The 25,810-nt window shown below is 45.9% G+C and overlaps 3 protein-coding genes across 18 annotated transcripts in view; 1 reads left to right on the forward strand and 2 right to left on the reverse strand.

Annotated features, from left to right (window-relative positions):
* Positions 1-347: 347 nt before the first annotated feature.
* On the reverse strand, positions 348-3,122 carry LOC142887258 (histone-lysine N-methyltransferase SETD5-like). Of its 2 annotated transcripts, none has more exons than XM_076024760.1 (9): positions 2,991-3,122; positions 2,617-2,877; positions 2,316-2,458; positions 2,083-2,200; positions 1,872-1,981; positions 1,560-1,755; positions 1,207-1,473; positions 926-1,043; positions 348-563 (listed from the first exon to the last, which is right to left on the reverse strand). In XM_076024760.1, exons 1-9 carry the CDS (start codon positions 2,994-2,996, stop codon positions 367-369), a joined length of 1,416 nt encoding a protein of 471 aa, XP_075880875.1. In that variant the 5' UTR covers positions 2,997-3,122; the 3' UTR covers positions 348-366. The 2 variants fall into 2 exon arrangements, with proteins under 2 accessions (XP_075880875.1, XP_075880876.1); XM_076024761.1 differs by having other exon boundaries at positions 407-577; positions 2,991-3,121.
* Positions 3,123-5,076: 1,954 nt separating this feature from the next.
* LOC142887257 (histone-lysine N-methyltransferase SETD5-like) lies at positions 5,077-9,499 on the forward strand. 3 transcript variants are annotated; one of them, XM_076024758.1, is made up of 12 exons: positions 5,077-5,169; positions 5,794-5,832; positions 5,937-6,230; positions 6,577-6,725; positions 6,843-6,960; positions 7,062-7,171; positions 7,275-7,470; positions 7,551-7,805; positions 7,965-8,070; positions 8,796-9,040; positions 9,220-9,268; positions 9,360-9,499. In XM_076024758.1, exons 2-11 carry the CDS (start codon positions 5,821-5,823, stop codon positions 9,226-9,228), a joined length of 1,494 nt encoding a protein of 497 aa, XP_075880873.1. In that variant the 5' UTR covers positions 5,077-5,169; positions 5,794-5,820; the 3' UTR covers positions 9,229-9,268; positions 9,360-9,499. The 3 variants fall into 3 exon arrangements, with proteins under 3 accessions (XP_075880873.1, XP_075880872.1, XP_075880871.1); XM_076024757.1 differs by lacking the exon at positions 5,077-5,169 and adding an exon at positions 5,202-5,286; XM_076024756.1 differs by lacking the exon at positions 5,077-5,169 and adding an exon at positions 5,301-5,621.
* A 2,021-nt stretch (positions 9,500-11,520) lies between these two features.
* The window catches only part of LOC142887252 (histone-lysine N-methyltransferase SETD5-like), a 28,129-nt gene continuing 13,839 nt past the window's right edge, over positions 11,521-25,810 (reverse strand). Inside the window, exons 2-26 of one of the 13 annotated variants that reach the window (XM_076024743.1) lie at positions 24,379-24,648; positions 23,759-23,811; positions 23,558-23,660; positions 22,901-23,163; positions 22,716-22,774; positions 22,403-22,587; positions 22,258-22,296; positions 21,852-22,142; positions 21,568-21,716; positions 21,338-21,455; positions 21,127-21,236; positions 20,644-20,893; positions 20,461-20,547; positions 20,207-20,368; positions 19,688-20,071; positions 19,058-19,318; positions 18,627-18,744; positions 18,315-18,544; positions 17,653-17,709; positions 17,059-17,559; positions 16,520-16,612; positions 14,386-14,690; positions 14,177-14,298; positions 13,647-13,735; positions 11,521-13,498 (exon numbers count right to left, since the gene is read on the reverse strand). In XM_076024743.1, coding sequence (XP_075880858.1) covers positions 12,914-13,498; positions 13,647-13,735; positions 14,177-14,298; positions 14,386-14,690; positions 16,520-16,612; positions 17,059-17,559; positions 17,653-17,709; positions 18,315-18,544; positions 18,627-18,744; positions 19,058-19,318; positions 19,688-20,071; positions 20,207-20,368; positions 20,461-20,547; positions 20,644-20,893; positions 21,127-21,236; positions 21,338-21,455; positions 21,568-21,716; positions 21,852-22,142; positions 22,258-22,296; positions 22,403-22,587; positions 22,716-22,774; positions 22,901-23,163 — 4,458 coding nt within the window. In that variant the 5' untranslated portion in view covers positions 23,558-23,660; positions 23,759-23,811; positions 24,379-24,648 and the 3' untranslated portion in view covers positions 11,521-12,913. Of the gene's footprint in view, positions 13,499-13,646; positions 13,736-14,176; positions 14,299-14,385; positions 14,691-16,519; positions 16,613-17,058; positions 17,560-17,652; positions 17,710-18,314; positions 18,545-18,626; positions 18,745-19,057; positions 19,319-19,687; positions 20,072-20,206; positions 20,369-20,460; positions 20,548-20,643; positions 20,894-21,126; positions 21,237-21,337; positions 21,456-21,567; positions 21,717-21,851; positions 22,143-22,257; positions 22,297-22,402; positions 22,588-22,715; positions 22,775-22,900; positions 23,164-23,557; positions 23,815-24,378; positions 24,649-25,810 lie in introns of all 13 variants that reach the window. The other 12 variants (XM_076024745.1, XM_076024746.1, XM_076024742.1 and 9 more) reach the window with 12 other exon arrangements.

Below are 25,810 nucleotides of genomic sequence, written 5' to 3' on the forward strand. Positions count from 1 at the left end.
TTGCCTCTTACACAACATTTTGAGAGGGCACATTTCAAATACTGTAGTCACTACTAAGATGTACTGTGAGACATAAAACTAAGCAATAAAACAATATAGAAAGAGAAAAACAAAGAGGAACTCTTTTCTTTTTGCTGTGGCAGAAACCACAAACAAACCCGATGACCAGAAAATCGGGGATAAAAATGACAAATAGCAATAAAATAAAATAGCAATAATGATAACATTATGTTATAAAAATCATCTAAACGCGAGTTACGCAATCAATTCAGTAGAATATTTTTCTAAGACATTTGTCACAAATGTAGGACAATAGAGCTACATTTGTGCGATTCATGTTTGGGGTGTGTGTTTCCAGCAGACGCCTCAGGGCTGGATATGGTTGAAAAAAGTCATTGGTGAGTAGGTCACGCCGTTGGGCGGAAGGCAGCAGCAAGTGATGGGGTGGGCTGAGGGGAGGTGGCCCCCGGGGTTTGGCATGGCGATGGGCGGCAGGGGGCCGTGGAGGTGGCCTGGAGGCAACAGCCTTGCCGCGCGGCGCTTCTTTAATGGTACAGTTGACCCTGCAAATCCCAAACTGTAAAATGTGAGCGACTTGGAAGCAATGGCAACACAAAAACAACAAGGTCAACAGTCACTGTGTGTGTCTCTCATTTGGCTCTGTCACTTTTCACTTTTCAAAAAGTGTGTAGTGTTGGACCATCTGCCCTTTGTGATGCCACAAAGGGAGATGCATCCACGAACTGGGTTCATGACTTCACTTCAACACTTCAAGACATTGTTCTGTCCTCTGAGACTCTCCTAGTCTAATGGTGTTCACAATATCTTCAAATAATATTTCTGGAGGCCATATCGTCAATGTGGAGTTCTTGGTCAATTCTAATAAACAGCAGTAAACCACATCATAATGGGAATGTGTACATACCACTGCAGAGGTAGTTGGGTGTGGAGCTGCTGCTGGTGCTTTGCTCGGAGGATGTGGATTCTGTGCCGTCCTCAACACTTCCTGAGCAGCTCTCGATCTCCAGCTCCTTCATCGATCTCTGTAACAGGATCACAAACATATCAGCACGTGTCCAAAAACAATTCAAATAACAGCAAACACACATGTTATACATAATATATATATATATATATATATATACAGTTTTACTGTAAGAATGGGTGTTTGCTCTCTTTTCTAATTTCTCTGCTTCTTCCTCTCACCTTCTTGTAGCAGCCGTAGGTGCCATCCATTAGGAGGGGGCGGGGGCGTGAGTGGGCTATCTCCCGTCTGTAGGGGGAAGTGAAGCGGACGAAGTGTTTGGGCGTCGTGTAGATCCGCGACGAGCTGGGGAGACCTGGCAAACTGTTGAGGATTGTGGCCAACGCCGTCGGGTCAGGGACCGCCTGCACCCGACGCTCAACCTCAGCTTCTTGCTGGAGCTTCTCTTCTGCAGGGACGTTGTCCTTCAACCATCTTGCCAGCAGGTACTGAAGGAAAACAAAAGGCGAAACTGTCAACACTACTGAATGCACAACGCCAGATGTTACTTCTATGAGGTCCAATGTTCTCCAACCTTCTTCAAGCTGCCTCTGTAATTGCGCGTCGGGCCCTGGCCGTCTCCCTGACGTCTCTGGGTTTCGGTTCCAACTGGAGAGGTGGGAGGGGGCAGGGAGGGAGGGCTCAGCAGCCTCTCCCTGGGGCTCAGGTTGTGCTTCTGCACAGGGCAGTTCTGGTTGGTCTCATGACAGGCGCAGTCCACTGTGTAAAAACTTGTGTTGAGATAAAAAAAAATATATATTTAATTCCACTTCATAAAATCAGAAACTAAATATTTTCTACTTTCTCCACTTCCATCTCAATATTAGTAGCAAGAAACTGCACGAACCAGCTGTTGAAATCATAGTCAAATCCAATGGTGACCTCGGCATCCTTGGTGATTTCACTGACAGCATAGATGCACAGGTGGATCATGCCCTCAGCGATCATATGTCGGACCTGTGGAGGAGAACTTCAGAGTGTTACAGAGGAAAACACCTCCAGAGTGAGCAGAGTGGGAGGACCAGACATCAGAGCTGTGGAGAAACAACCAGTCTTACCTCAGCATTGGGTGTACAGGACCTCCTGATAAAGCGAGCGTCATTCCCAAAGGTTCTTGCATCCACACACATCTCCACATCGTTGAACTTGGAGTAGAAGAGCACGAACGGGTAGGCCCTGCATGCAACAATAGGATTGGATCAAAAATGAGTTCATTGTGTCCAACAATCAATCTGCAAAAATTGGTTTTGCACCAGAGCTCTGAATAAATATGAATAAAAGAGTTGCATACTTGTTGAAGAAGTTCTCGCTGACTTTGAATTCTTGTTTGAGCATAACGTTCCCTCTGTACTCAATGATCAGAGTGTCTGGCTCCAGATTCTTGGCCGTTTTGAGAATCTTACTGTGTTTTTGCAGGAGGGTCATTCGCTTAAACTGGAAGGGAAACAGAATTGTAAATCTGTAAATCGCATTGTTTTACACAGTTAAACAAAGCGTGGTATGATTTCCTTTGCTCAGTAAAGTTTTAGAGTCATAATAGAATAACAACACACTTGTTGGTGTGTCAGAGTGGTGGAGGATGGAGTGCTGACCTGCATCTGTGAATCCAGCACGGTGTTGTTACAGGCCAGCTCGGTGTCCAGGGTGCTGACTGATGCTTCCATCTGTGTGTTTGCCAGAGGTGCTGTGATGCTGGAGGTGCTGGCTGTGCGGTGAAGCTGAAGAAGCATCAGGGCATCAAGACTGTACTTATTGAACAAAGCCTCCTCATACTGGTCCGTCCACTGGCAGGTCCTGGGATCCCAAACTTCAGCTGTGTTCTCATCCAGAGTGTTGGTCATTATGGTGGAGTCCTAGACAGGATATTAGGAAAAAAGGGGATCAACTATTTGGTTTGTTACAGAAGCTAAGAGAAATCAATTAGAGCTGGACAAATATAAATGAAAGCTATATGTTAGCAAACTACCTTCATTCTCCTGGAGTTCTAGAACCCTCGCTGAAAGCCTGAGATGTTGAACCCTCGGTCTTCAGAGCACAAACTGAAAAAATGGTTTGGGGGTCCCAGGTATTTATCCTGACTGAGGAGCACCTTAGAAGTGGTCCTAAGAGTTGTCCCACCCGTTACACCCAATCACTCATCATGTGATTTCTTTTGTTAAAAAGTTGATAGGGTGAAACCAACTCACGCGTCGTTACTCTGACCCCTCACTTGGGGGATTTCCCCCCCCGCCACTGCAGAGGAAGCACTTTGTATCAAGGGATGAAAAAAAAGATCTGGCCAACTACAGGAGGTATTCACATGTATGCAGCACTGTGGTATGCAGGCAGACAAAAGTCAAGAAACTGCAGATTATCTGTCCAAAGCAAGTCTCTGGCTGCTGGCCTGGCCTTTTACTTTGAAACATTGGGTTTATATTCTAAATGTTAAAACCTACAACTGTCTCACATTGTTTCAGAGTACTTGCAATACACTCAAATGTTCAGAAACAATTCCAATATCCCATACAGTGGTATCTGAGGGTCGGATAATACAATGTACACGTTTCATATCTTTTGATGATGGCTTCCTAAGGTATTCAGACCTGAGTGTGCAATAAACTTCATTGTCCCAGTGCGAAATTTGTTGTTGGTTTCTTTTTTTGACTATTTTATTTTCAGTTTTATATATGTAGATGCAAAATGTGCCAAAAAGAGTCAATATGCAGTATATAGGCAAAACATATATATATACAGTGTATAAAGTCACTACAAATGACTTAGATACTTGGTGTAAGAGACAAGCAACTATGATCGAGACAATGACTGCCATATTTTCAAAAAGGTGAAACCATTCTCTGAGACGATATGTGATTTTCTTTCCAGGGGAATGCGACTATTCATTTCATGTTGTGGGTTTCTTTCACCCATGCTGCAGCCAGAGAGGAAGAGAGAAATATGAAAGATAAAAACAATGAATGCAACAACAGATAAAAAAAAATTAAAAAACACAGTCAATAAATTGTAACAGATACAAGATTAGCCATTATAAGACAACATGAAATGAGTGGTATCACTAATGTCCCCCCCCGTCACAAAAAACAGGTTGTGTTCTGTTCACTTCTTTTAACGTTTGGACTTTAGTTGGCTTTTGAGGCTCCTGCACAGAGATCAGGTAGTCTACTACAGTGAAACCCCCAACCCCATGACTAGTTCACACCAGCTGAAGAGCACAGAGCCTCAGAGGGCAGAAGACGACGACAGACAGCATTTCCATATGACAAGTTTTGAGAGGTCCCTCGTTTTGTAAAACAATACGTGTCTCCAGCCTGTCAGTGAAAGTCCGCCCCGAGTTTCTTTTGTCAGGGATGGTCTTCGGGCTGTGCGTCCCCACAGGATGCAGCTAATCATCCCCTTTGTGAGGTGAAAGGCCGCTGATATCTGGTCCAGGGCGGTGATAGCCGCCCCAGCCAGGTGCTAATTGGCTTAATTTCTGGCACGCCTCGTCTTTGTTATGTTACAGACATGCTCAGGGTTGAACAAAGCACCAGTGAACAAACTGACAGACTTCTGACACTGCTCGTCTCTATTTGTTTCCATATGAGCTTCAGCTTCATCAAGTGTCATAAATATCTATATTTCGTCAAATTTGAATTATTTCCTTACTTGAGAATTTTGAATCATTTAGACACGTTTATGTTTGTTGATTGATAATATTTATCTTTTTCTATTTTTATTTTTTTGTGTGTGTGTGTGTGTGTGTGTGTGTGTGTGTGTGTGTGTGTGTGTGTGTGTGTGTAATAGTGAATTTCACCCAGTCACGAGAACACAGGCAGCAAGTGCAAAAAAAAAAAGTGTGGGCAGGATGACTACTCTGTTAGCTACTGACTACAGCAACACTGGGGTTGATGGTAAATATATTTTTGTATCATCATAATCAGCAGCATCAGCAGGAACTTAAAGTTAGTGACAGAGAGTCAGACAGAAGAGTCGTGAGAAGTCTTGTGTGGCAAAGAAGAACATTCAAGACAGTCAGCTGACTGTGGAGCTGGTGAACATGCCAGGCTGATTGCAGAGAATGAGTTGCACATGTGCTGATTAAAATGGCAGTGAGAGCAGGTGTGGCATGAGCAGGGGAGGCCGAGCAGCAGATAATTACTGAGTCTGGGGTGAGTGACAAGGGAATGTGTTGTTTTTTTTTCACGTGCCAAGGCTAAAGCAATGTTTTAAAAGAGTCTCTTTTTAACATTGTTCCTGCAGAATCGAGTCTTAAAATCCATGTTTCAGTAAGTTTCTGAGCTCAGACCGCATCTTATACGAAAAGCAGTTGAAAAGGAGCCTGAAATAGACAACAGACAGACAATGCAGCTGTAAAAATCTGTTTATTTTGACTTGTTTTGTTTGCCTTAGGTCAGAAGTAGCACCCGTGTACTGTTGATTATTTAATGTTAAATTTTAGTGTTATTCCTAAAGCGGGGGTGGTTTATCAAAGAACTTCCACGAGGAGTGTTATTAGTACCACCACTTTGAATCTTTATAATGAGAGAGCGACACTCTGCATTAGGGAATGATTGTAATCTCAGAGTTGGGGATTGGACCTGAAGTTGGAACCAGGAAGTCGGTTAGGGTAACTACGCACCGTGTCAACATATTGGCTAAATAATATGCTGGTAGTTTGGGTTTTCATCTCCATGGTGTTTGACCTGAGTTAGATTCCTGGATCTCCCTGCGGTTTTCAGGTTAGAGGTTTGATTATCGGCAGTAAACTGATGAATGTAAATTCTTCTCTCCAGGCTGTCAGAGAGGGTTCAAGAAAATCCATGAGAATGAAGGTAAAATTAATTAATTCATTTGTTGACTCAGCTCCAATTTATTTCTGTAAGACAAGGAAATGAAGTAATAGATCCTCAATTTTTATTTTTATAATTCTGTGTAGGACTCGACCACAATGAAGGCCAACGTGCTGGACGAGAACACAGCTGAAGGCTGGGAGAGCAGGATCCGCCATTGGACGGACCAGTATGAGGAGGCTCTGGTCAACCAGTACAGCGCCGACGTCCAGACGCTTCTGCAGCTTCACCGCACGGCCAGCACCTCCGTCTCCGAGGCCGAGTGCGGCACCACGACACCTCCAGCCAACACGCAGGTGCAAGCGTCGGTGGGCGCCATGGACACCATCAACCGCACAGAGCTGGCCTGTAACAACACAGTGCTGGGCTCACAGATGCAGGTCAGCCTCAGTCCTCCACCACTCTGACACACCTACAATTGTGTTTTTATTCTTTTCTCAATTGTAAAGTTCATTATGATGGTAACATTAAAGCAGATGGACTTCGTTGTCTTGACGAAATTAAATTTTCAATGTTAAATTCCATTTTACTTGCAGTGCCTCGTCAACAATGGTTTAAAAATTTTAGCTATATATATATATATATATATATATATATATATATATATATATATATATATATATATATATATATATATATATATATATACATATATATATATATATATATATATATATATATATATATATATATAATTTTTTTTTTTTTTTTTTTTTCATATTCCAGCTCCAATGGGGACAAGTGGCACAGGTACAAAAACCCATAAAGATTGTCAGGGCGACCAATGATCTGGAGGCAGACACTCAGATCACGGAGTACAGAGGGAAGGTCATGCTCAAACAAGAATTTGAAGTCAACAGGAACTTCTTAAGGAGGTATGCAAATGTGTTATTGTCATATTTATTCAGAGCTCTGGTGCAAAGGCAGTATTAGCAGATCAGTCCCAGGAAACTTTGTACTCATTTTTGATCCAATCCTATTGTTGCGTGCAGGGCCTACCCGTTCGTGCTCTTCTACTCCAAGTTCAACGATGTGGAGATGTGTGTGGACGCAAGAACCTTTGGGAATGACGCTCGCTTCATCAGGAGGTCCTGTACACCCAATGCTGAGGTAAGACTGGTTGTTTCTCCACAGCTATGATGTCTGGTCCTCCCACTCTGCTCACTCTGGAGGTGTTTTCCTCTGTAACACTCTGAAGTTCTCCTCCACAGGTCCGACATATGATCGCTGAGGGCATGATCCACCTGTGCATCTTTGCTGTCTGTCAAATCACCAAGGATGCCGAGGTCACCATTGGATTTGACTATGATTTCAACAGCTGGTTCGTGCAGTTTCTTGCTACTAGTATTGAGATGGAAGTGGAGAAAGTAGAAAATACGTGACTCTATGTAGTGGATTTTTAACTCTCTTTATCTCAACGCCAGCTTTTACACAGTGGACTGCGCCTGTCATGAGACCAACCAGAACTGCCCTGTGCAGAAGCACAACCTGAGCCCCAGGGAGAGGCTGCTGAGCCCTCCCTCCCTGCCCCCTCCCACCTCTCCAGTTGGAACCGAAACCCAGAGAGGTCAGGGAGACGGCCAGGGCCCAACGCGCAATTACAGAGGCAGCTTTAAGAAGGTTGGAGAACATTGGACCTCACAGAAGTAACATCTAGTTGTTGAGCGTTCAATCATGTTTCACCTTTTGATTTCCTTCAGTACCTGCTGGCAAGATGGTTGAAGGACAACGTCTCAGCAGAAGAGAAGCTCCAGCAAGAAGCTGAGGTTGAGGGATCAGTGCCGACGGGCACTGATGCGACGGCGTTGGCCACCATCCTCAACAGCCTGTCAGGTCTCCCCAACTCGTCTCGAATCTACAAGACGCCGAAACATTTTGTCCCCTTCAGTCGTCCCTGCGTACGGGACAGACCCCGCCCCCTCCAAATGGACAGCACCTACAGCTGCAACAAGAAGGTGAGAGGAGGATGCAAAGATGAGAAACATGAGTTAACAAACATCCTTACAAAAATACATTTGCATGTGTTTGTTAAAAGCCTGTGTGCACAAAATGAAACACAGAATTGTGAAATTAAATGTGTGCTTTTTTTGTGTGTGTGTGTTGTTCTGATGCAGAGATGGATAAATGAGAGCTGCTCAGGAAGTGTTGAGGACAACACAAAGTCCACATCCACCAAGCAAAGTCCCAGAAGCAGATCCACACCTAACCCCGTCTCCAGCGGTACGTACACAATCATCATGATGTGGTCGATTGACTGCTGCTCATCATCCTCAACAAACTCCTCAGCAAGATATGGCCTCCAAGTTGTTACTTTACACACATTTTTAGATCTTAATTTTTTTTTTTTTTTTAAATCTTGGACTCCAGTATATCAGTGCCATACCCTTAATTATGTAAATAAAAATAACAACATAAAACATTTGTTTCCTGATGAAGGTGGTACCTTGTTGGACCTTTTTTTTTTTTTTTGGAAGGGGATAAAATGGAACAAGAATCAAGTACAAGAAAATCCAAACTATAGAATCCTTCACTTATGTTACTTTCTTACTTTTGAAGCAGTTGGTGGTAAGATGTGTACTACCAGCCCTTTGTGATGTCACAAAGGATGCCGAACCATCTCTGGGGTATGATGGCAACACCACCACACCAGTAGTGGGCAAGGAGCAGAAGAATGGAGTGTTTTGGTGACCCACCTCATTGGAGGAAAAAATATATCATGGGATATATAGAGAACATGTGCTTTAATGTCAATTGAACAAAAGCAACGTTATAACAAAATGTGTCTTTGAAGCCCCATAGTATTTACAGTAGCTCTTTCTTGAAATGACTCTTAAAACACACACAAAAAAAAGATAAAATGCAGCTATTTTATGATCTACTTACTATTAACATAGTTTGCTCACCCTGCACTAGATGATTTTTCTGTTCTGCACTGGTGGCGATAGACATTGCAGAACTCAGTTTGCCGTTGAAGAAGCGCCGTAGCAGGTACATGAAGGTGGCAGCAGCTTCAGACCACCACCTCCTTCGCCCTCTGACGCCCCTCACCCTGCCTCTGCCACCACCGCTGGCGGTCTCCTTACCCCAGCTCCTGCCCACCCCCTGCGGCTTCTCCCTGCCCACCGGCCTGACCTGCTCACCCATGGCCTCGCTGCTGGCCAGCCGCTGCAGCCGGCTGCTGCAGTTTGAGGTACGGAAAACTATTTCCATCTCGCAACGTAATGTCATGACAGATGTGCATCCTGTCAATCAGTGAATTCATTCACAAAATTTAGCTGAAATTAATTTTTTCCTGTTTTGTAATATTAGGATATTAAAAATCTGTTAATTATTATTGATCCTATTTTTTTTTTTTTTTTTAATTGCCAGAACATGTAAACCTCAGAGGTGTCTCCTGTTCACCAGCCAGTCTCCTGAGGTTTGTCCATTGGCTTCTGTTCTCCTTTCACGCAATGTTCCGCTCATCACATTTACATGTTTTTAAGAATAATTTCTCTCATCTCCTCCAGTGTTTTTCCCCTGACCAACTCATGCGTGTCCTGGGACCACAGAGGACTGGGAACTGTCTAATTAATGGGAGTGTTGGAGAGCTGTCTTTTTTGTTATCCTCCTGAAACTGACTCTTCAGAATGAGAGAGACCTTCTCACAAGGATGAGTTCAAGGACCTGGTTGTGCGTTTGGATGTCGCCACCGGTCAACTTTTTCCACTGCCACGGGCCACTTGATTCTGTCCCTCCGTGTCCAGGCCATTTAAACAGCTGGATTTTGGATTTTAATCTCGGTGCTTGGTTCCAATGAATTTCTTTCTTTTATTCCAGCTGGCGAGCAGCCAGGGTGACCGAACTGTATTGTCTGAGAAATTAAATGAAATAAACTGACTTTTAATTAGTCTCTAAATGAGTCCACTTTTGCTTTTCTCATTTGCTTTGCAGTTTTTGTTCGAAGCTTACACACACAATTAAGGCAATAGTGTAGAGAAACTAGCTAACGGCTAACTTCACCCTTTTACGCACATTTGCTCATTCGCGTTACGGAGGCGGGACCACCAGACCGGAACTGGACCTTCGAGTGAACAGTGTCTCTGGACATCGTTCAACAGGTGTAATTAAAATGTGTTAATTACCCCCATCAAAATCCATTCCCTTAGCATTATGTCTTATGTATACAATGCGACATGAACTAAGATTTATTTTTTATTTTTAATCGCTGAAGTGTAAAATTAACAGCCCGATGCTTCCCTCTAGTGGCTAGAGTCAGTTCTGCTTCATGTGAGTGACGATTACTATGAGATTTGTATGATATATTAACAGCTGGAGAGGACTTTAGTGAATCAAGATGGTTTTTTTTTTTTTTTTTTAAGTGCTTTACAATTAGTTGACGAAAAAAAATAATCCAGAACTTTTATAATGTAGGCAAATTTGCTAAGAAATTATTGCCCACCATGGCAATTTGATTAAAATTCTTACTTAAATAACTAACCTTTTTTCCCCTTCATTTTAATTGTTGAATGTGCACTGAATGCTTGTATGTTACCTGAAATGGTCACAAAACTTTCTCTTAGAAAATTGATAATTGTGTCTATCATCTTCCCCGTGCGCCCTCAACAGGAAAACTTCCACATTCTCATCAGTGTGCAAAACACAGTCGCGACTCCCTGGAATGGCACGTCACAATGGCAGTTTTCAAAATACATTACCATCATGGTCATTTTTATTATCAAAATGCATTACATCTCTTGCTTCTTAAACCTTTTTTGGAGGGGGGAACAATTGAAATAGTTACTATGATCTGTGTAAAAATAAAAACAAAAGCAACAAAACAATCTCTTACAAAACAAGGTAGAACGCAGAGTCTCGTTGTTGTTGTTGTTGTGGCAGAAATCAGAAACCGACCTGATGATCATCTTTCAACCCATCAGACCCCTCTCCCCCACCCAAAATTTGAAAAACAAAACAAAAACAAAAATATCATGCGATAAATTCAGTGTACTATATTTTCTCCATACAAGTCTATATCACATTTCTTTCTATACATGTACACAGAGTCATACATATTGTCCTGTGTGTCTTTTAGCTTGGATTTCTTTCATTGTTAAGGTGCTAAGTTAATTTTGGGATCACAACTTTGCTGTTGTCAATTTGTCAAAACATTCATGTAACACGAGTACCCATTGTGTGAGAGCGAGTGTGTGTGTGTGTGTGTGTGTGTGTGTGTGTGTGTGTGTGTGTGTGTGTGTGTGTGTTGATTGCTGGCTGTCGACCGCAGCGTCTGGATGCACCACCAGGACTTCGGGTCCTTGAACTCATCCTGGTGAGAGTGGCAGGTGGTTTCGACCTCCCGCCCCTCCCCCACATCCTCCAGCACCACCAACACAATCAATCCAAAGTTTACGCCCCCGCAGGAAAGGAGGGCGGAGCTCCCACCGCCGTACAGCGTTCTGTCATTGTCGGCTCTCGCTTGTCATTTCGGGAGACCGCTCTCATTCCGACAAAAAAAAAAAAAAAAACGAAAATAAAAGTACAGCAATCTGTGGAGAGGGATGTAGCTCTCACAGGAGAACATAGCAGCTTTTCAAACCTCCCGTTACTGAGCCACGCCCCAGTCTTGTGGTCACATGGAATGGGTGAACGGATGAATTGGTCAGGTAATACTTGCATTTATGTAAACCATGTTTTTTTTTTTAGAAGGGAAGTTGGATTTTTTTTTCCAAATCATTTCTCCTGCATCTCATCCTGATGTGGTTTATGGGTTTTGAGTTTGTTTTTTGTTTTTTTTTTTGTTTTTTTTAAAGGCAGGAGTTGATGGTATAGGGGAGAAAATGAGGATGAGGCCGACTAGATTTCAAATTTATTGGGAACAAAATTTAAAACAAAGTATGCAGCACCATGAATCATAAGACCTGCATGTATCAAGTACAAATCAGGATGTGGACAGTGAGGTCGTCCTGAAGTGCAACAAAAAGAGTCCAGTGGGGATGAAGAACACTGAGAACCCAAAACAACCCGGGGTTGGGGTGGGGGGTGAAAGTGTGTGTGTGTGTGTGTGTGTGTGTGTGGGGGGGGGGGGGGGGGGGAGTGGAGGAGATGGAGAAGACTGAGGAACCAAGGGGTGGTTTTCCATGGGATGTTCTTGGTGAGCTGGTTCACCAGATGGAATGATGCTGTCTGGGGGAGAAGCTCCCCCCCACCCCCACCCCTCCCTTCCCACGTCACTCAAACATCTTCAGGATGGGTGATCAACGTGTGGCCATCTGCTGCGGGCTGTTCCCGTCTTTCCAAATCCAAACTGGTATAACGGAGGACAGACTCGGCCAACTTGCCAAATCAAATAAAGCCATTGAAAGGGGAAAAGAAAAAGACAAACCAAAGGCAAGGGGAAGGGAAGAGGTGGGGCTTAAAAAAAAATAATGTCCTGGTTTCAAGTTACAAAGATGTCTCAGCATTTATCCAAGCTGGTTTACAATAACAACAGGTACAGCTTTTTATATCTTAGAACAGACATTTGTGTGGAACAGTGAAACTCCCCCCATCTAATAGAACTCGTCTGCAAAGTCCGGCATAAAAATAACTTGGGGACAAATTTCAAGTTACATGTGATTTTTTTTTCTTCTTGTTTTTCCCCTCAAAAGGTCAGGGCCTTTATTGCCCCACTGATTCCATACAGACGTCCAAAGTCAACGATTAGCATTGTGCAGAATGTGGCAGAATGTGTGTGTGTGTGTGTGTGTGTGTGTGTGTGTGTGTGTGTGTGTGTGTGAGTGTGTGTGAGTGTGTGTGTGTTGTTGTTTTTTTTTAATAAATTCTATTTCCCAAAAATAAAGAAAGAAAAGACAGAAAAGAAATGGAGAAATCAGTGAAGAAGTCCTCGCTCCTCTTAGGTCTGTACATTTCCCCTCCCCCAAACTGCCCAGACTGAGCCTCGTTTCACCGCCGCTGTGGCAGGAGGTACCCAGCTTCACACACACACACACACACTCTCACATACACACATATGCACTCACATACACACAGACGCGCACGCACACACAGACACACACCCACACACACACACACGTAGAAGGTCCTAAAAGCTTCCTGACTGTGTCCGTACTCCGGGTCCCTGGAGGGGGGAGTGCTGGAACTGGCTGAGGCCCGTCCCTCGCTGTGGGTAGTGTGTCGGTGCCGAGGCCGACAGCACCCTAGAGCTGGCCTGCAGCGCCGTCTGGCCTGGGTTGCCCGACTTCAGGCTGCGAGATGCCTGCTGCTGCTGCTGCTGACCCCCTCTGGGGGCCTGGGCACCTGAGTCTAGTTTAGTCTGCCCCTGGACCCTGGGGGCCGGGGCAGGGGTCCCTGCTTGACTGCCAATGTTCAAAAGGCTGGCTTTTAAGTGGCTGCTGCTGCTGCTGCTGCTGCTGTAGCCGTGGCCTCCGTCCAAGTTGCCGCTCTGCTGGTGTAGCGGGCCCGCCGGCGGCCTGCAGTCTGACAAGGAGGTGGGGGCGTGGCTGGGGTAGGGGGAGGGCGGGTGGTCCTGGGACAGTCCGGTGTGGGTGGGGGCGAGGCGGGGGTAGTAGCTCTGGCCTGATGAGGGACTATAGGAGCCCCGGAATGGAGAGCTGGAGGTCTGCTGGAGGAACGAGGGGCTGTTGGTCTGCCGGTGAGCGTCTGAGGACTGAACACACAACAGGTCAGCGCGTCGTCAGGCACCATGCTCACAGCTTCAAAGTTGCACTAGGCTTACATTCAAAGCTCTGTTGGTGTATATTGATGAAACAACAACAGTATAAAAACAAAAGGGTTGGACAAGATTTGCCTGATACCTGGTGTGAGTACACAGATGGACTGTATCTGTGTGGACTCTTCATAGGAGAAGCCATGGACGCCACCTGCATCTCGTAACGATCTGCATCTGCGAACGGAGAGAAACATATTGCAGCTGGTCAATTCCCACATCGAGTCAGTTCAACAACAACAAACAAGTTCCTATTAAAGGTTAAGTGTGTAATATTTTTGTTATAAAATAAATAATATAATATATAATTTGGAGATTGCAGCGTCTTTCACTCTCTCTCCCCCTCCTGAGCTTGCCAGTGAGCTACGGCGGCCTGCACTCAAACCTGGATACCTCGTCCACCATCTCCTTCGCTGGTTTATTTGAAGAAATGAGCAGTCTCCGTAATTACGAAACTCAATGTCAGGCGCGCTGGACTGTCCACACTACTTTCATTGTACTGCGATTGTACACTTTTATGAATGCATTAATAGGCAGAATATTAAGCTTTTACCAATATAAAAATCACAGATCAAGCCACATTACACACTGAACCTTTAAAATGGCGCTTCTTTGTACCAGATTCCTTCTCCGCGGAGCTGTCGCTCCTCTTGTAATTCCGCTCCATCTTGATGCTCCGCAGCACTCGCTCCAGGACGCCGTGGCCCTCCCTCAGACGCTCCACAGTGGTGGGGACCATCCTTGGGTCAAGAACAGGCGACACCATACAGCTAAAACTGCTCAACAATCGACTTGATAATCACAACAGAATAGAATTTGCTCCTGACCACTGGTCGTTGCCGTCCTGCCGCCTGGGCTGCACTGCCCCCTGGTGCTCTGGTGGGCTGACCTCTTCTACCTGTGGGACGTGTGCCGAGGAGGAGGCGGAGGAGGAGAAGGAGGAGCTGTGTGGGGAGGCGGGGGGCTGCATCTGCTGATGGGACAGCGGGTGATGGTGGGAGTCCTGGATGTAGTGAGAGGGAGGCCGGGTCGGGGTGCCCACCAAAGACGAGATGCCCCCGATGGGATCGCAGTCGCGGCCGCCGCCTCCGCCGCCCCCTTGCTTCCTCTTGCGGTACTCCAGCAGTGACACCTGAACGAGTTAAAAGAGAAAGAGGATGAGCAATTAAACGTGTGAAGACGGTCGTCACAACATCCACCGAGTTCACATCATTCACCAAAAAAAACCGAGCGATGGGCATACCGCATGCACCACACCGGAGAGGACTCACCTGAAAACAGTTTTCACAAGGATTCAATGCAACAGAGAGAAGAAAACACACTTCAATCACCACGGGGGAACCCCTGGGTTTAACACGAGCAAGTGTGCAATGAGCACAATTTTTTTTTTTGCACATTGCGTAAAAGCTTCACAAGCTTCTTCTCGTTAGGGAATCGCTCGATACATCACTCCGCGGCGTCCTCTGAATGCACCGTTCGTTAGTAACATACAGCTTTGGCGGAAGAGCAGGCAAACTTTCAAGGCAACCACGCAGGGATGATGTAATCAGGCTGAAACACCAACGACTGCACAAACACTCATATCGACGTCCAAGGAGCACACACACGACACGTACACACATCTGCACTTCCAACAATGGGGATGAGAGCACTGATCCCGGCGGTATGGCGGTGGATGGGGGCGGGCGGGGGATGGAGGGGGCGCAATGGCTGCACAGTCAGAGACTGACATGAATGGCTCTTGCCTGAATACAGCATAATGTTACATAAGCGGGTCGTCACAGGGGGCTCTGAAGTTTTTCTTCAGTCTTGTCTTCATTCATAAGAGCAGTGACGGAAGGCAAATCTCATAACGTGCACTTCTTGTCTCCCTCCTCTTATGTTACATAAACTCCAGACACTGAGACACAATATGAAGTGAACTATTTAAATGGGTAATTATTTAGCACAGAAGTGGGGGGAAAAAAAAGGGGGGGGGGGTCTCATTTACGGAATTAATAGTCATTCAGTCACAACTGTCCATCTTTTCTTTTGATATTTAAGGAGCAGTTACAACTGGAAGGTAAAGCATCGCTGCAATTGAAGCACAATACTCATAGTACAATTCATAGGAGTGATATTATGTCATTTCTGAAAGTGCAATCCCGTGAAATGCCTTATTTTTAATTAAAAAAAAAAAAAAAAAAACAGAAAACAAAAACAGAAGGATAAAACGTCTGTAGCAAATAATTGTAATTTTAAATTTTAAAATTCAACTACTGCAGTTTATACTTCCAGCTAATGTGCAATGTCGGCTAAAATGACTGAATTTTCCATCTTTATTCAATAATCTGACAAATCTCCATTTGTACCAAACTGTCCATTTCATCAAATGTCCTTCGCAATAAAAGCAAATAACAGCATCAGCTTGTCCAAAGTTGAAGCAGCGACTGAGCTGGTAGACTGACTACATATCTCGAATTTATAATAGAGGGAAAAAAATGCAGCAGAAAATTGGTTCAGGCTAATTGAACTGAATTGACGTGACGTTGACACCGAATCAGGAGACTAAACTGCACATATTGGGTGGAATCATTAATCCCGCTCAGTTTCCCTCGATGTCATGCATTCTGCTGTTTGGCCACAGAACCCAGTTCGGAACGAGCCACGTATGAGATGGAGTGAGGCGATGGCCCGCATCGGCGAAACCATCGCAACATTTCATAAACCATCTGGCCTGTGGCGTTGAGGCCGATGGATGAACCCGTGCTTGATCGAGCGACTGCAATGGTATTTCAACTGTTAAAAACTCCTGCTCACAGCCGAGTTTCATCATTGAATGCATGTTTCGGAGAAGGGTGGTGGTGGGGGAGGGGCGGCGCTGTCGGAAGGATGGGGAGGGGTAGGTGTTGTATGCAGATGCAGAGAAAACAATATTTACATGCACACTTCTAAAGATGGAGTTGTAGGGAGAATATTCACCATATTCTGTACAGGCTTGTATTCACTTCTTACATCTATAGTCTGGTAATCTGGTTTCCCTGTCAGCAGACTAACGGTATGCTGGTTGGCCCTCTGCCTTGGAAGAAAAGCGGAAGAGAGACTTGGCAAAGAGCGTCAAGGAGAAACAGGAGGGATAAACGGGGGAAGGGGAAGAGAGGAAGAGGAAGAGGAGGAGGAGGATGGGTCACAGCTAGTGAGCCCAAATCATTTTGGATAAACACTTAATTTGATGTTTTCTTTGTGTCTGATTTAACAGAGCCGAGTGTTTTTTGTTATTTGAGCACCTGACAGAGAGCCAATTTATTAGGTTAAAACAAGTTAAAGGGCAAACACAGAGCCGGGAGGTGGGGAGAAGCACATCAAGAAGTTTGGAGGGGTTTTTTTGGGTTGCACAGATCACACTCAAGAGCCATTTGTACTTAAGAAGAACAAGTAAAAGTCCTGCAAGTATTTACCATGAAAGCTAGGGGACAACGCAACCGTCCTAAAGTTTTAGTAGGAGGATGTGAAGAACTTGCCTTCTTCTTTTGTGGTGGGTTGCTGGTGTGAGGAGGTGTGCCACTGTCCGGGTAGCCACCCACGTAATGCGGCTCGCCAAAGGGCGACATAGAGCCGGGGCCTACGTCTCCCAGCAGCCCCTGTCCACTTATGGAACTGTGGAAGGACTCGGTGGGCGAGAAGCTGCCTTCTGACTGAGATAGGCGACGGTCGGCGGCAGCGGCGGCGGCGGCAGGGTTTCCCAGGTTGGCGTTGAGCGGGGAGCACGTGTATATGAGGTTGAACTCTGTCCTGAAAGCCTGCTCCCTGCTTGGGGGGTTGAGGTCCAAGGACGGACAGGACGCGGGGTTCAGGGAGCTGGTGCCGACGGAGGGCAAGCCCTGCGAGTCGTGGCCGGAGGAGGGGGCGCCGGGGAGAGAAAAGTCCTCAGAGTTTCCAGCCACGGGGCTCTCCAGGCTGGAGGAGAGCGACAGGTTGGGGAACGGAGCACGAGGGGCATCAAAGTCTGGCTGAAGACATGGCTGTGGGTGGAGGGAGAGAGAAAGGACAGAAAATGACTACAGAACCAATTTCAATGTGGCGATGAGCGGTAGGAGATGGCAGGGCGGACGAACCTCAGGGGAGATGGACTCTGGCCGGTGAACAGGAGACGCCTCGGGCGATGATATGTTCTAGAAACAAACAGGGACAGATTTAAAACTCTTTGCTGGCTAGCATGTGTAGAAGCAAAATTTCACATCCCGTAGGATAAGATTTGTCCTCTGCATTTGACACAGCAGCCCCTCCCAATCTTAGGCTTAACACTATCACTAGACCAGTGTTATTGAACCACTGTGCTGCAGCACACTAGTGTACCGTAAAAAATCATCCCATTTCACTAAATTGGTCTGAAAAAAATAATACTCCATTGCCAAGTGACTGCTTAAAATGAAAGGTGAGCCTATTTTCCTCCCTCAATTCCTCCCAAGATATCAGCTTTGTTTGCATCTAAACAGGCCCAGGTTTCACATTGAGTGAGTATAAATAAATTAAGAGTCATTATTAGTCATTATTAAAAAAGTGTCATTTTATAATGTTTTTGGTTGGTAGTGTGCAATGGGATTTTTTTTTTACGTAAAAAATGTGCCATGGATCAAAAAGGAACAATTTTGAAGAGCACAAAAAATAACTGGTATAAGAGAAACTATACAGCTTATGTAGAATTAAGAGGTTCTGCACAAACATATTCAATATGTGAAGTTGCTATTCTATTGTGAGGTGAAAGTGGTTTCCTTACTTCAAACTGCAGGGGCGTGTTGCAGCGGCTGGCGGACAGTGAGGGCATGGGCGAATAGGTCAGGCCGTTGGGGAGGAGGGCACCGCAGGGGTTGGGGAGGGGCAGATGGAGGGGGTCCTCAGGGATCGGCGGCGTGATGGGCGACAGGGGGCGAAGGAGGTGGTCCGAAGGTGCTGGTGTCATCTCCGCTATGTATTTGGCGCGGCGCTTCTTTAACGGTATGTTGAGCTCTGCGATTTCAGGACATGAAAGGGTGAGTAACTTTGCATAATGTGAGAGCTTGGAGGCACTGGGCAGTAGTAGTGTACATACCGGTGGAGAGGGGGTTGGGTGTGGATCTGCTGCTGGTGCTTTGTTGGGAGGATGTGGACTCTGTGCCGTCCTCAACGCTTCCTGAGCAGCTCTCGTTCTCCAGCTCCTTTATCCATCTCTGCATCAGAGCCACAAAATAATATCGGCATTTGTCAAGAAGACCATGTAAAGACCATTTATGTTCTCTCTCTTTGTATCAAACCTCCTACTCATTTTTACTGACAACTTCAAAACTTCTCCACAACTTTTCTATGAACTTGCGTGAAATTTCCGCGACCTTACCGCAACCTATAAATACAGAACTTTTGACGGCTGCTAGTTCGTCAGGGTTCACGGTCAAAATTCATGACTTTTCGAAAACTTTCAGCCATTTTGCAAAATCCCATGACTTTTCCACACCTGGAAAATTACATTTTGGTTTCTGCTCTCACCTTCTTGTAGCAGCCATAGGTGCCGTCCGTCTGGAGTGGGCGGGGCCGGCGTCTCTCAGGGTTGAAGGGGGAATTGAAGCGGACGAAGTGCCGGGGCGTTGTGCAGATGAGCGATGAGTGTGTGAGACCGGGCAGCATGTTGAGGGTGGTGGCCAGCACCGTCGGGTCAGTGGATATCCGCAGTGGCCGTTCGACCGGAGCTTCTTGCTGGACCTTCTCCCCAGGAGGGATCTTATCGTTCAACCACTCTGTCACCAGGTACTAAGGGAAAAACAAAAGGCAAAACGATTAACATGATTCTGTTGACTTTATTCTGTGCATTGTGAAATATTTGGAGATTTTGAAGCAGAAACAGCAAGATCAAGTGGTTACATGTTAGACTGCAGCGTCTTTCACACTCCCTCTCCCCTCCCGAGTATGCCTGTAAGCTACGATGGCCTGCACACCCAAATGTGGATACCTAGCTTATCCACACTAATTATGTATCTTTCGGCAGTATATTAAGCTTTGACCTTAAGCTTTGACCAAAATAAAAAAAAATCATAAATCAAGCCAACTATTACACACACACCTCTAATAATAATACTACTACTAATAATAATAATAATAGAAAACTGAAGGTTCCCCAACCTTCTTGGTCTTGGGGTAGCGCAAGTTGCCTTTGTTGATGCAGTTGAGGCCCTGGCCCTCTCCATCAAGGAGATGACTCCCGAGACCTCCGTCTCCGTGGCTGTGCTCGGCACCGTAGGGGCCCTGAGATCCCTCCTCGTCCTGAGCGGTGCCCTGGTCCGACAGCGATGGCATCGCTGCCATCGCCGCTGCTGCAGCCGCAGCCGCCGCCGCCTGCTGCTGGGCGAGGGCTTGGCGCTGCCGCCGTGCACGCTGCGACGAGCTTGACCTGTAGCGAGAGATACGACTTTTGGGGCGAGGCTTGGAGGGTCGCACAGGTTTGGCGAGGGCGATGGGAGCGGGCAGGTTGGGTGAGGAAGCCTTCTCTTCGACGGATGGCACGTCCTTAAAAAAAAAAAGGAGGAAAGGACAGATACATTGATAAAGAAACATTCTAGACACAATAGGATCTTCGCCTCAGTGTAGAAAAAATAAAAAAGGTGAAAATAGACAGCTGTAGACAGACTGAATTTTTCTCACCACAACATAAGTTGTGCGTCTCGTGCTGACCCCCACTCCACTACTTGGCGTGGGAGCCCCACCAGCAGGATTCCCTGCAACTTCCTCATTTTCCAGGCCATCCTCGTCTTTAAGCTCTGCTCCTCCAGCTCTCCTCCGCCGCCGGTCCAGGCTGCTGGACGTCTGCAATAAACAGAAACGGGTGCAGAGTTAGAAAATTCACTTTGGGGGGGGGCGGGGGCGCGCAACAACCGTGTTAAGAAAAAACAACACACTCTTTTATTTGAGATTGGAAGTCCATTTTCATCCACCTCGCCTTCCTCTGCTTCCTCAGCCTTCACATCGTCCATCATTAGTCGCTCCTGAGTGTGAAAGGCAGACGACACGTGAGGAAAACGTCTTCCCCGCCCTGCAGGAAGCGGCGATATTTCCATGTGGGAGTGACTGATGGCACGCACCTCGCCGTCACTCGTCCCCTGTACATCTTTGGCCTCTTGCTGCTGGTCCAAGGTCTGGCTGCCGTCGCTACCCAGGCCACCCTCCAGCTCTCTCCGCCGGGCTTTCCGTCGGCGGGTCTCGGCACCGACCTGGGGCGTGGTAATGGGCAGGGAGGGAGGGCTCAGCAGGCTCTCCCTGGGGCTCAGGTTGTGTTTCTGCACAGGGCAGTTCTGGTTGCTCTTGTGACAGGCACAGTCCACTTTGTAATTGCTGGCGTTGAAAGGAAAGAGCATCGCGAGAGAAAACATGTCAGCGACGAGGATGTCGGCAGTGGCATACAAATTCTGATGGGGGGAAGATTAAAGTCAAAATACAGCTAAATAAAAACAACAACTCTTTTATCTCGTTATGTCTCGACTTTAATCTCCTTATCTCTACAAATGAGTCTGTCATTGGTGTTGGCTGAACGAGGCTGATTGACAGGATAGACAAACTTCACAAACCAGCTGTTGAATTCGTAATCAAATCCAATGGTGACCTCGGCGTCCTTGGTGATTTCACTGACAGCATAGATGCACAGGTGGATCATGCCCTCAGCGATCATATGTCGGACCTGTGGAGGAGAACTTCAGAGTGTTACAGAGGAAAACACCTCCAGAGTGAGCAGAGTGGGAGGACCAGACATCAGAGCTGTGGAGAAACAACCAGTCTTACCTCAGCATTGGGTGTACAGGACCTCCTGATGAAGCGAGCGTCATTCCCAAAGGTTCTTGCGTCCACACACATCTCCACATCGTTGAACTTGGAGTAGAAGAGCACGAACGGGTAGGGCCTGCACGCAACAATAGGATTGGATAAAAAATAAGTACAGTTTCCAGCGACCAATCGGCTTATACTGCCTTTGCACCAGAGCGCCCAATAAATGATAAAAAAGAGTTGCATACTTTTTGAAGAAGTGCCCGTTGACTTCAAACTGTTGTTTGAGCATGACCTTCCCCCGGTACTCAATGATCAGAGTGTCTGCCTCCAGATTCTTGGCCGCTCGGAGAATCTTCCTGTGTTTCTGCACCCGTGTCACTCGCCCCAACTGGAGCTGGAAAGTGACAAAGCAGATTTAATACAATAAATGAACAATGATACTCAACAATTTTGTGCTGTTTGTAGCACATCATAGTGAATTTATTGAATTACAAGAGATTCTTGTCAGTGGTGGAGGACTGAGGCTGACCTGCATCTGTGAGCCCAGCACTGTGTTGTTACAGGCCAGCTCTGTGCGGTTGATGGTGTCCATGGCGCCCACCGACGCTTGCACCTGCGTGTTGGCTGGAGGTGTCGTGGTGCCGCACTCGGCCTCGGAGACGGAGGTGCTGGCCGTGCGGTGAAGCTGCAGAAGCGTCTGGATGTCGGCGCTGTACTGGTTGACCAGAGCCTCCTCATACTGGTCCGTCCATTGGCGGATCCTGCTCTCCCAGCCTTCAGCTGTGTTCTCGTCCAGTACGTTGGCTTCCATTGTTGAGTTCTGTACAAAGAACATATATATGCAGAAGAATTGAGGCTTTATTGGTTCATTTGCTTTTTGTACAGAAAATGAGAGGCACAAATCAGGAGGAGTCGACCAATAAAATGAATCCCACCTTCATTCTCATGGATTTTCTTGAACCCTCTCTGAAAGCCTAAAAAAAAGAATTGACAGTCGGATTTGTTTTTATGTGGCACCCAATAAATAAAATGGTTGCATTGATGTGATGACTGATTAATAAGATTCTATTTCTTACAAACCTTGACTTTTTTGCCTTTTGGAGTCCCCCTGGACTTCTCTGTACTCTTCTTCCTCTTTTTCGATTTACTCCGTTTGACCCGGTTGACAGTGAGTTTGATGCTGGTGGGCGTGTGCTGGGTGGCCGTGTAGGAGATAGAGGGCGACACCTCTTCGTCCCCACTTTCCGTCGCACTGCTTTCTCCAGCTATTACACGACCGACAAAGAGACTTCAGGATCACTCTCGTCGTTATTTCTTAGCCTTTGGACTATGAAAAAAAAAAAAAAAAAAAAAAAATGTACAAATAAACTTGTGGAAAGTGGAAAAAACGAACCCGAGACATTCTCCGTTTTTCTGTGTTGACCCTCTGCTCCTTTCCTCCTGTCCAATCCCCTGCAAAAGAAGACATTCATAAGAACATAATGCAAAATCCCAAACTTGTATAATTAAAAATTGTGTGTAGCAATAATACAAAGTCTTAAAAAAAACAGGAAGTTGGCCCAAGTCTTGATGCCCGACCTGCAGTTTTCACATTTAATGAGCAGGCGCTCGGGCGTCAGGCTGCAGTGACACCTGCTGGCCACTGCCCCGTCCTCCTCTGAGGAGCTGTCGCTGTCGGCTGAGTTGTCCTCAGTCGTTTCGTGATAGCGGGAGCTGTGCACCACGCCATTGAGATCCATACGGGGAATGATGGTTTGGGAGAGCGGGGAGGCAGGTGGGGTGGGGGGAGGGGGTGCGCCATAGTTGTGATCCTGACAACACACAACGGAAGACTGTTGCATCTTCAAACAACGGGTGTTCAGGCAAAAAAAAAAAAAGGGAAACGGAAAATGGAGACGAATGAAAATGAGGGCAAAAAACAGGTGTGTGAAACAGTACAGCTGTTAATAACAGAAGTAGTTTGTGGTTGCAAAAAGACTAATAGCAGGATAGACATTCACGTATTCAATCAAAATATGAGCAATTCCAATCCTTAGTTTTACTTTAGCTCTTCTACATTCACAGAACAAAGAACTTGAAAAGATTAGAAAACAAGAAAAGACTGGATAGATTAAACTGAGCAAAACACGTTTAATTGTAGAAAACACATGGACTCATTAAGCAATAACACTTAATCCACAAAATATGACATGCTATGATTAGAATCTGTGATGAGAGAGAACTATATGAACTCACAGCATATGGCAGTCCCCGATACCCATGACTCTGTGCGCTCCCACAGGTGTGGTTGGTATAATTTTTCTCGTTCACGGCAGGGCTTGCTTCAACTGACTCAGGGCTGCAGAGGAACAAGAAGAATTACTTTAAGGAACGGGAATAACACGGGAAAGCAGAACATATTTTCAACTTAAGCTTCACCGAGGAAGGGGTACAAACTGCTTTTATAAAAGTCGGTCTCTAGATGGCACCAAAGTCCTTAAGTTTTTGCCCTACTGGAAGAAAAGAAATGTACTTATAGTAATAGGATGCAGGCCTCCATTATGTTATGTGCCTTCTACATGAGCTTTGGCCACACAGTATGGTGACTGTGTAAACATGTATGCGGCTTTTACTGGAATTCATCCATTGAAGCATAGAGGTTTAGCAATTAAAACGTCTCCTTGTGCCGATAATCATTCCTCTCTGCTAACAAACTAGTGGGAAACTGTAGGGGGCACTGAAACAGGCAGGCGGGCGACCACCAGTGCACTGAATACAACCAAGGTTGCAAGCAAACTCGGGAACACAGAGGCAGCAATGGCTCTGATGAACGTGTGTCCAGACAGCTGAGGAGGGATGCAGCAATGTGCCATGTTGACAGATCTCACACTAGCTGCATTTCCATGACAGTTTTTTTGCAAAATAAAAGCATACAAAATACAATCTTCACAATAAAAAAAAAAAAGACACCTGTCCCTGTCAAGGTCCCATGAGGAGTGATTAGGGTGATATAAAAATACAAAACTTTAGTATGACATGTGCACCCCCCCCCCACCCCAACTCAGTGAAGGACGTACTCTGATCCAGCAGCCATATCTGAGTAAGACGTTTCATGTGTGTTGACTCCCAGCGCGATTACTATGCTCATGACGTCCAGCACAGCGACGCGAGGGAGGGGGGGAAGAGGGGGAAGGAGGGGGGAAAAGGGAAGGGGAGGGGCAGGATGGGATGGGGGGAGGAGGAGCGGGGAGCACAGGAATCACAGGGTCCCGACTAGAGCAGCAGCAGACCGCTCCGGGGGTGGGGGGCCACCGAGCCGCAGCCCACGGCTCACGGTCATGGGGGACCTGAGGAGGGAGAGAGAGAGCTTTAGTTCGATGTGTGCGTACACACACACACACACACACACACACACACACACACACACACACACACACACACACACACACACACACACACACACACAGAGAGCTGGGAAAACAGCTCGCTGCATGACTCAGCACGTCATGTGATCCGTTTTGAGTTTATCAGAGAGAGCAACAAAAGAAGCAGAGTCCTCACCGAGGGACAAGTTGCTCAAACAAACTCAAGATCTACGTGTTACAACATTAACTCTTCATGGTAACAGTAAAACCAGGTTGATCCCCAAAGAGAAGTTCAGTACATTAACGTGCACTGATGTACAAATCCGTAATCATTCTCTGTTGTTTTTCAGAAGACGAGTTTACAAATGTCTCATTTGGCATTAAACAATAACAAGAGGGTTATTGGTATAATGGCCGATGTCAGGTCAGTAATTATGTGATGAATTACTTCTGCACCCAGCTGAAGCAGGATTCAGTCAAGGACAGGAATGCACGGTTATAAATAGCGAGCCATAAGTACAGGGAATCTAATAAGTGTGTAACTTTAGCAGTTACTTAAAAAAAGAAAAGAAGAAGGGAAGAAACAAGGAGCAAACAAGATTGCACTCTGTCCTGTTTTTCCTCAACAGACAGAACATGTTTGATTAGCAACACACAGAAAAAGTCCCCGTCAGGAAAGAGCAAACCGGCTGTGTTTTGACTTCCTTCACTTTTGTACCCTTCCTGTGGTTAAAACAACAGTTTGCAGTGTCATCAAATGTTGCTGTGAGGCCACTAAACATGCGCTCATGCTCCCCTCAGGAGAGGTGATGTCATGACGCAATTACTGAAGGAAAAAAAAAATCGGCGTAAAAATAAGATGCCTTTCCTGTAATAACGTGGTCTTGACATTTTATAAGAGCCCCAACGCTCATATGCAAAATGTCTTTGCTTGTGGGAACATTTCTAAATAGGGTTGCGTCAAACAACTTGCTTGCTGATTATCACTGGCTGATATTCTATGACCCGTGTTTGGCTGCCAGAAGGTCTGATTGGACCACAAAGCCAGACGGTTTAACTCGTTATTTAGCGTAATCCTGCTCCTGCTCTTTCCTTTCTGTTTTTAAGGCACGTGTTTTTTTGTTAAATTGTTAGTCTCCGGCGT

This window comes from Nelusetta ayraudi, unplaced genomic scaffold (genome assembly GCF_046127955.1).
Source record: "Nelusetta ayraudi isolate G7.1 ecotype Tasmania unplaced genomic scaffold, CSIRO-AGI_Nayr_v1 ptg000017l, whole genome shotgun sequence".
NCBI classification, from domain to species: domain Eukaryota; kingdom Metazoa; phylum Chordata; class Actinopteri; order Tetraodontiformes; family Monacanthidae; genus Nelusetta; species Nelusetta ayraudi.

What these genes read in the sequence shown, in the direction of transcription:
- LOC142887258 (XM_076024760.1), bottom strand. An exon ending in ACAGAGGCAGCTTGAAGAAG is followed by an intron (nt 1,474 to 1,559) that starts GTTGGAGAACAT and finishes GTTTTCCTTCAG; the next exon opens with TACCTGCTGGCAAGATGGTT. An exon ending in ACCCAACTACCTCTGCAGTG is followed by an intron (nt 564 to 925) that starts GTATGTACACAT and finishes TGGGATTTGCAG; the next exon opens with GGTCAACTGTACCATTAAAG.
- LOC142887257 (XM_076024756.1), top strand. Translation starts at nt 5,568, where the DNA reads ATGATTGTAATCTCAGAGTTGGGGATTGGACCTGAAGTTGGAACCAGG. An exon ending in TGCTGGGCTCACAGATGCAG is followed by an intron (nt 6,231 to 6,576) that starts GTCAGCCTCAGT and finishes TTCATATTCCAG; the next exon opens with CTCCAATGGGGACAAGTGGC. An exon ending in GACTATGATTTCAACAGCTG is followed by an intron (nt 7,172 to 7,274) that starts GTTCGTGCAGTT and finishes TCTCAACGCCAG; the next exon opens with CTTTTACACAGTGGACTGCG.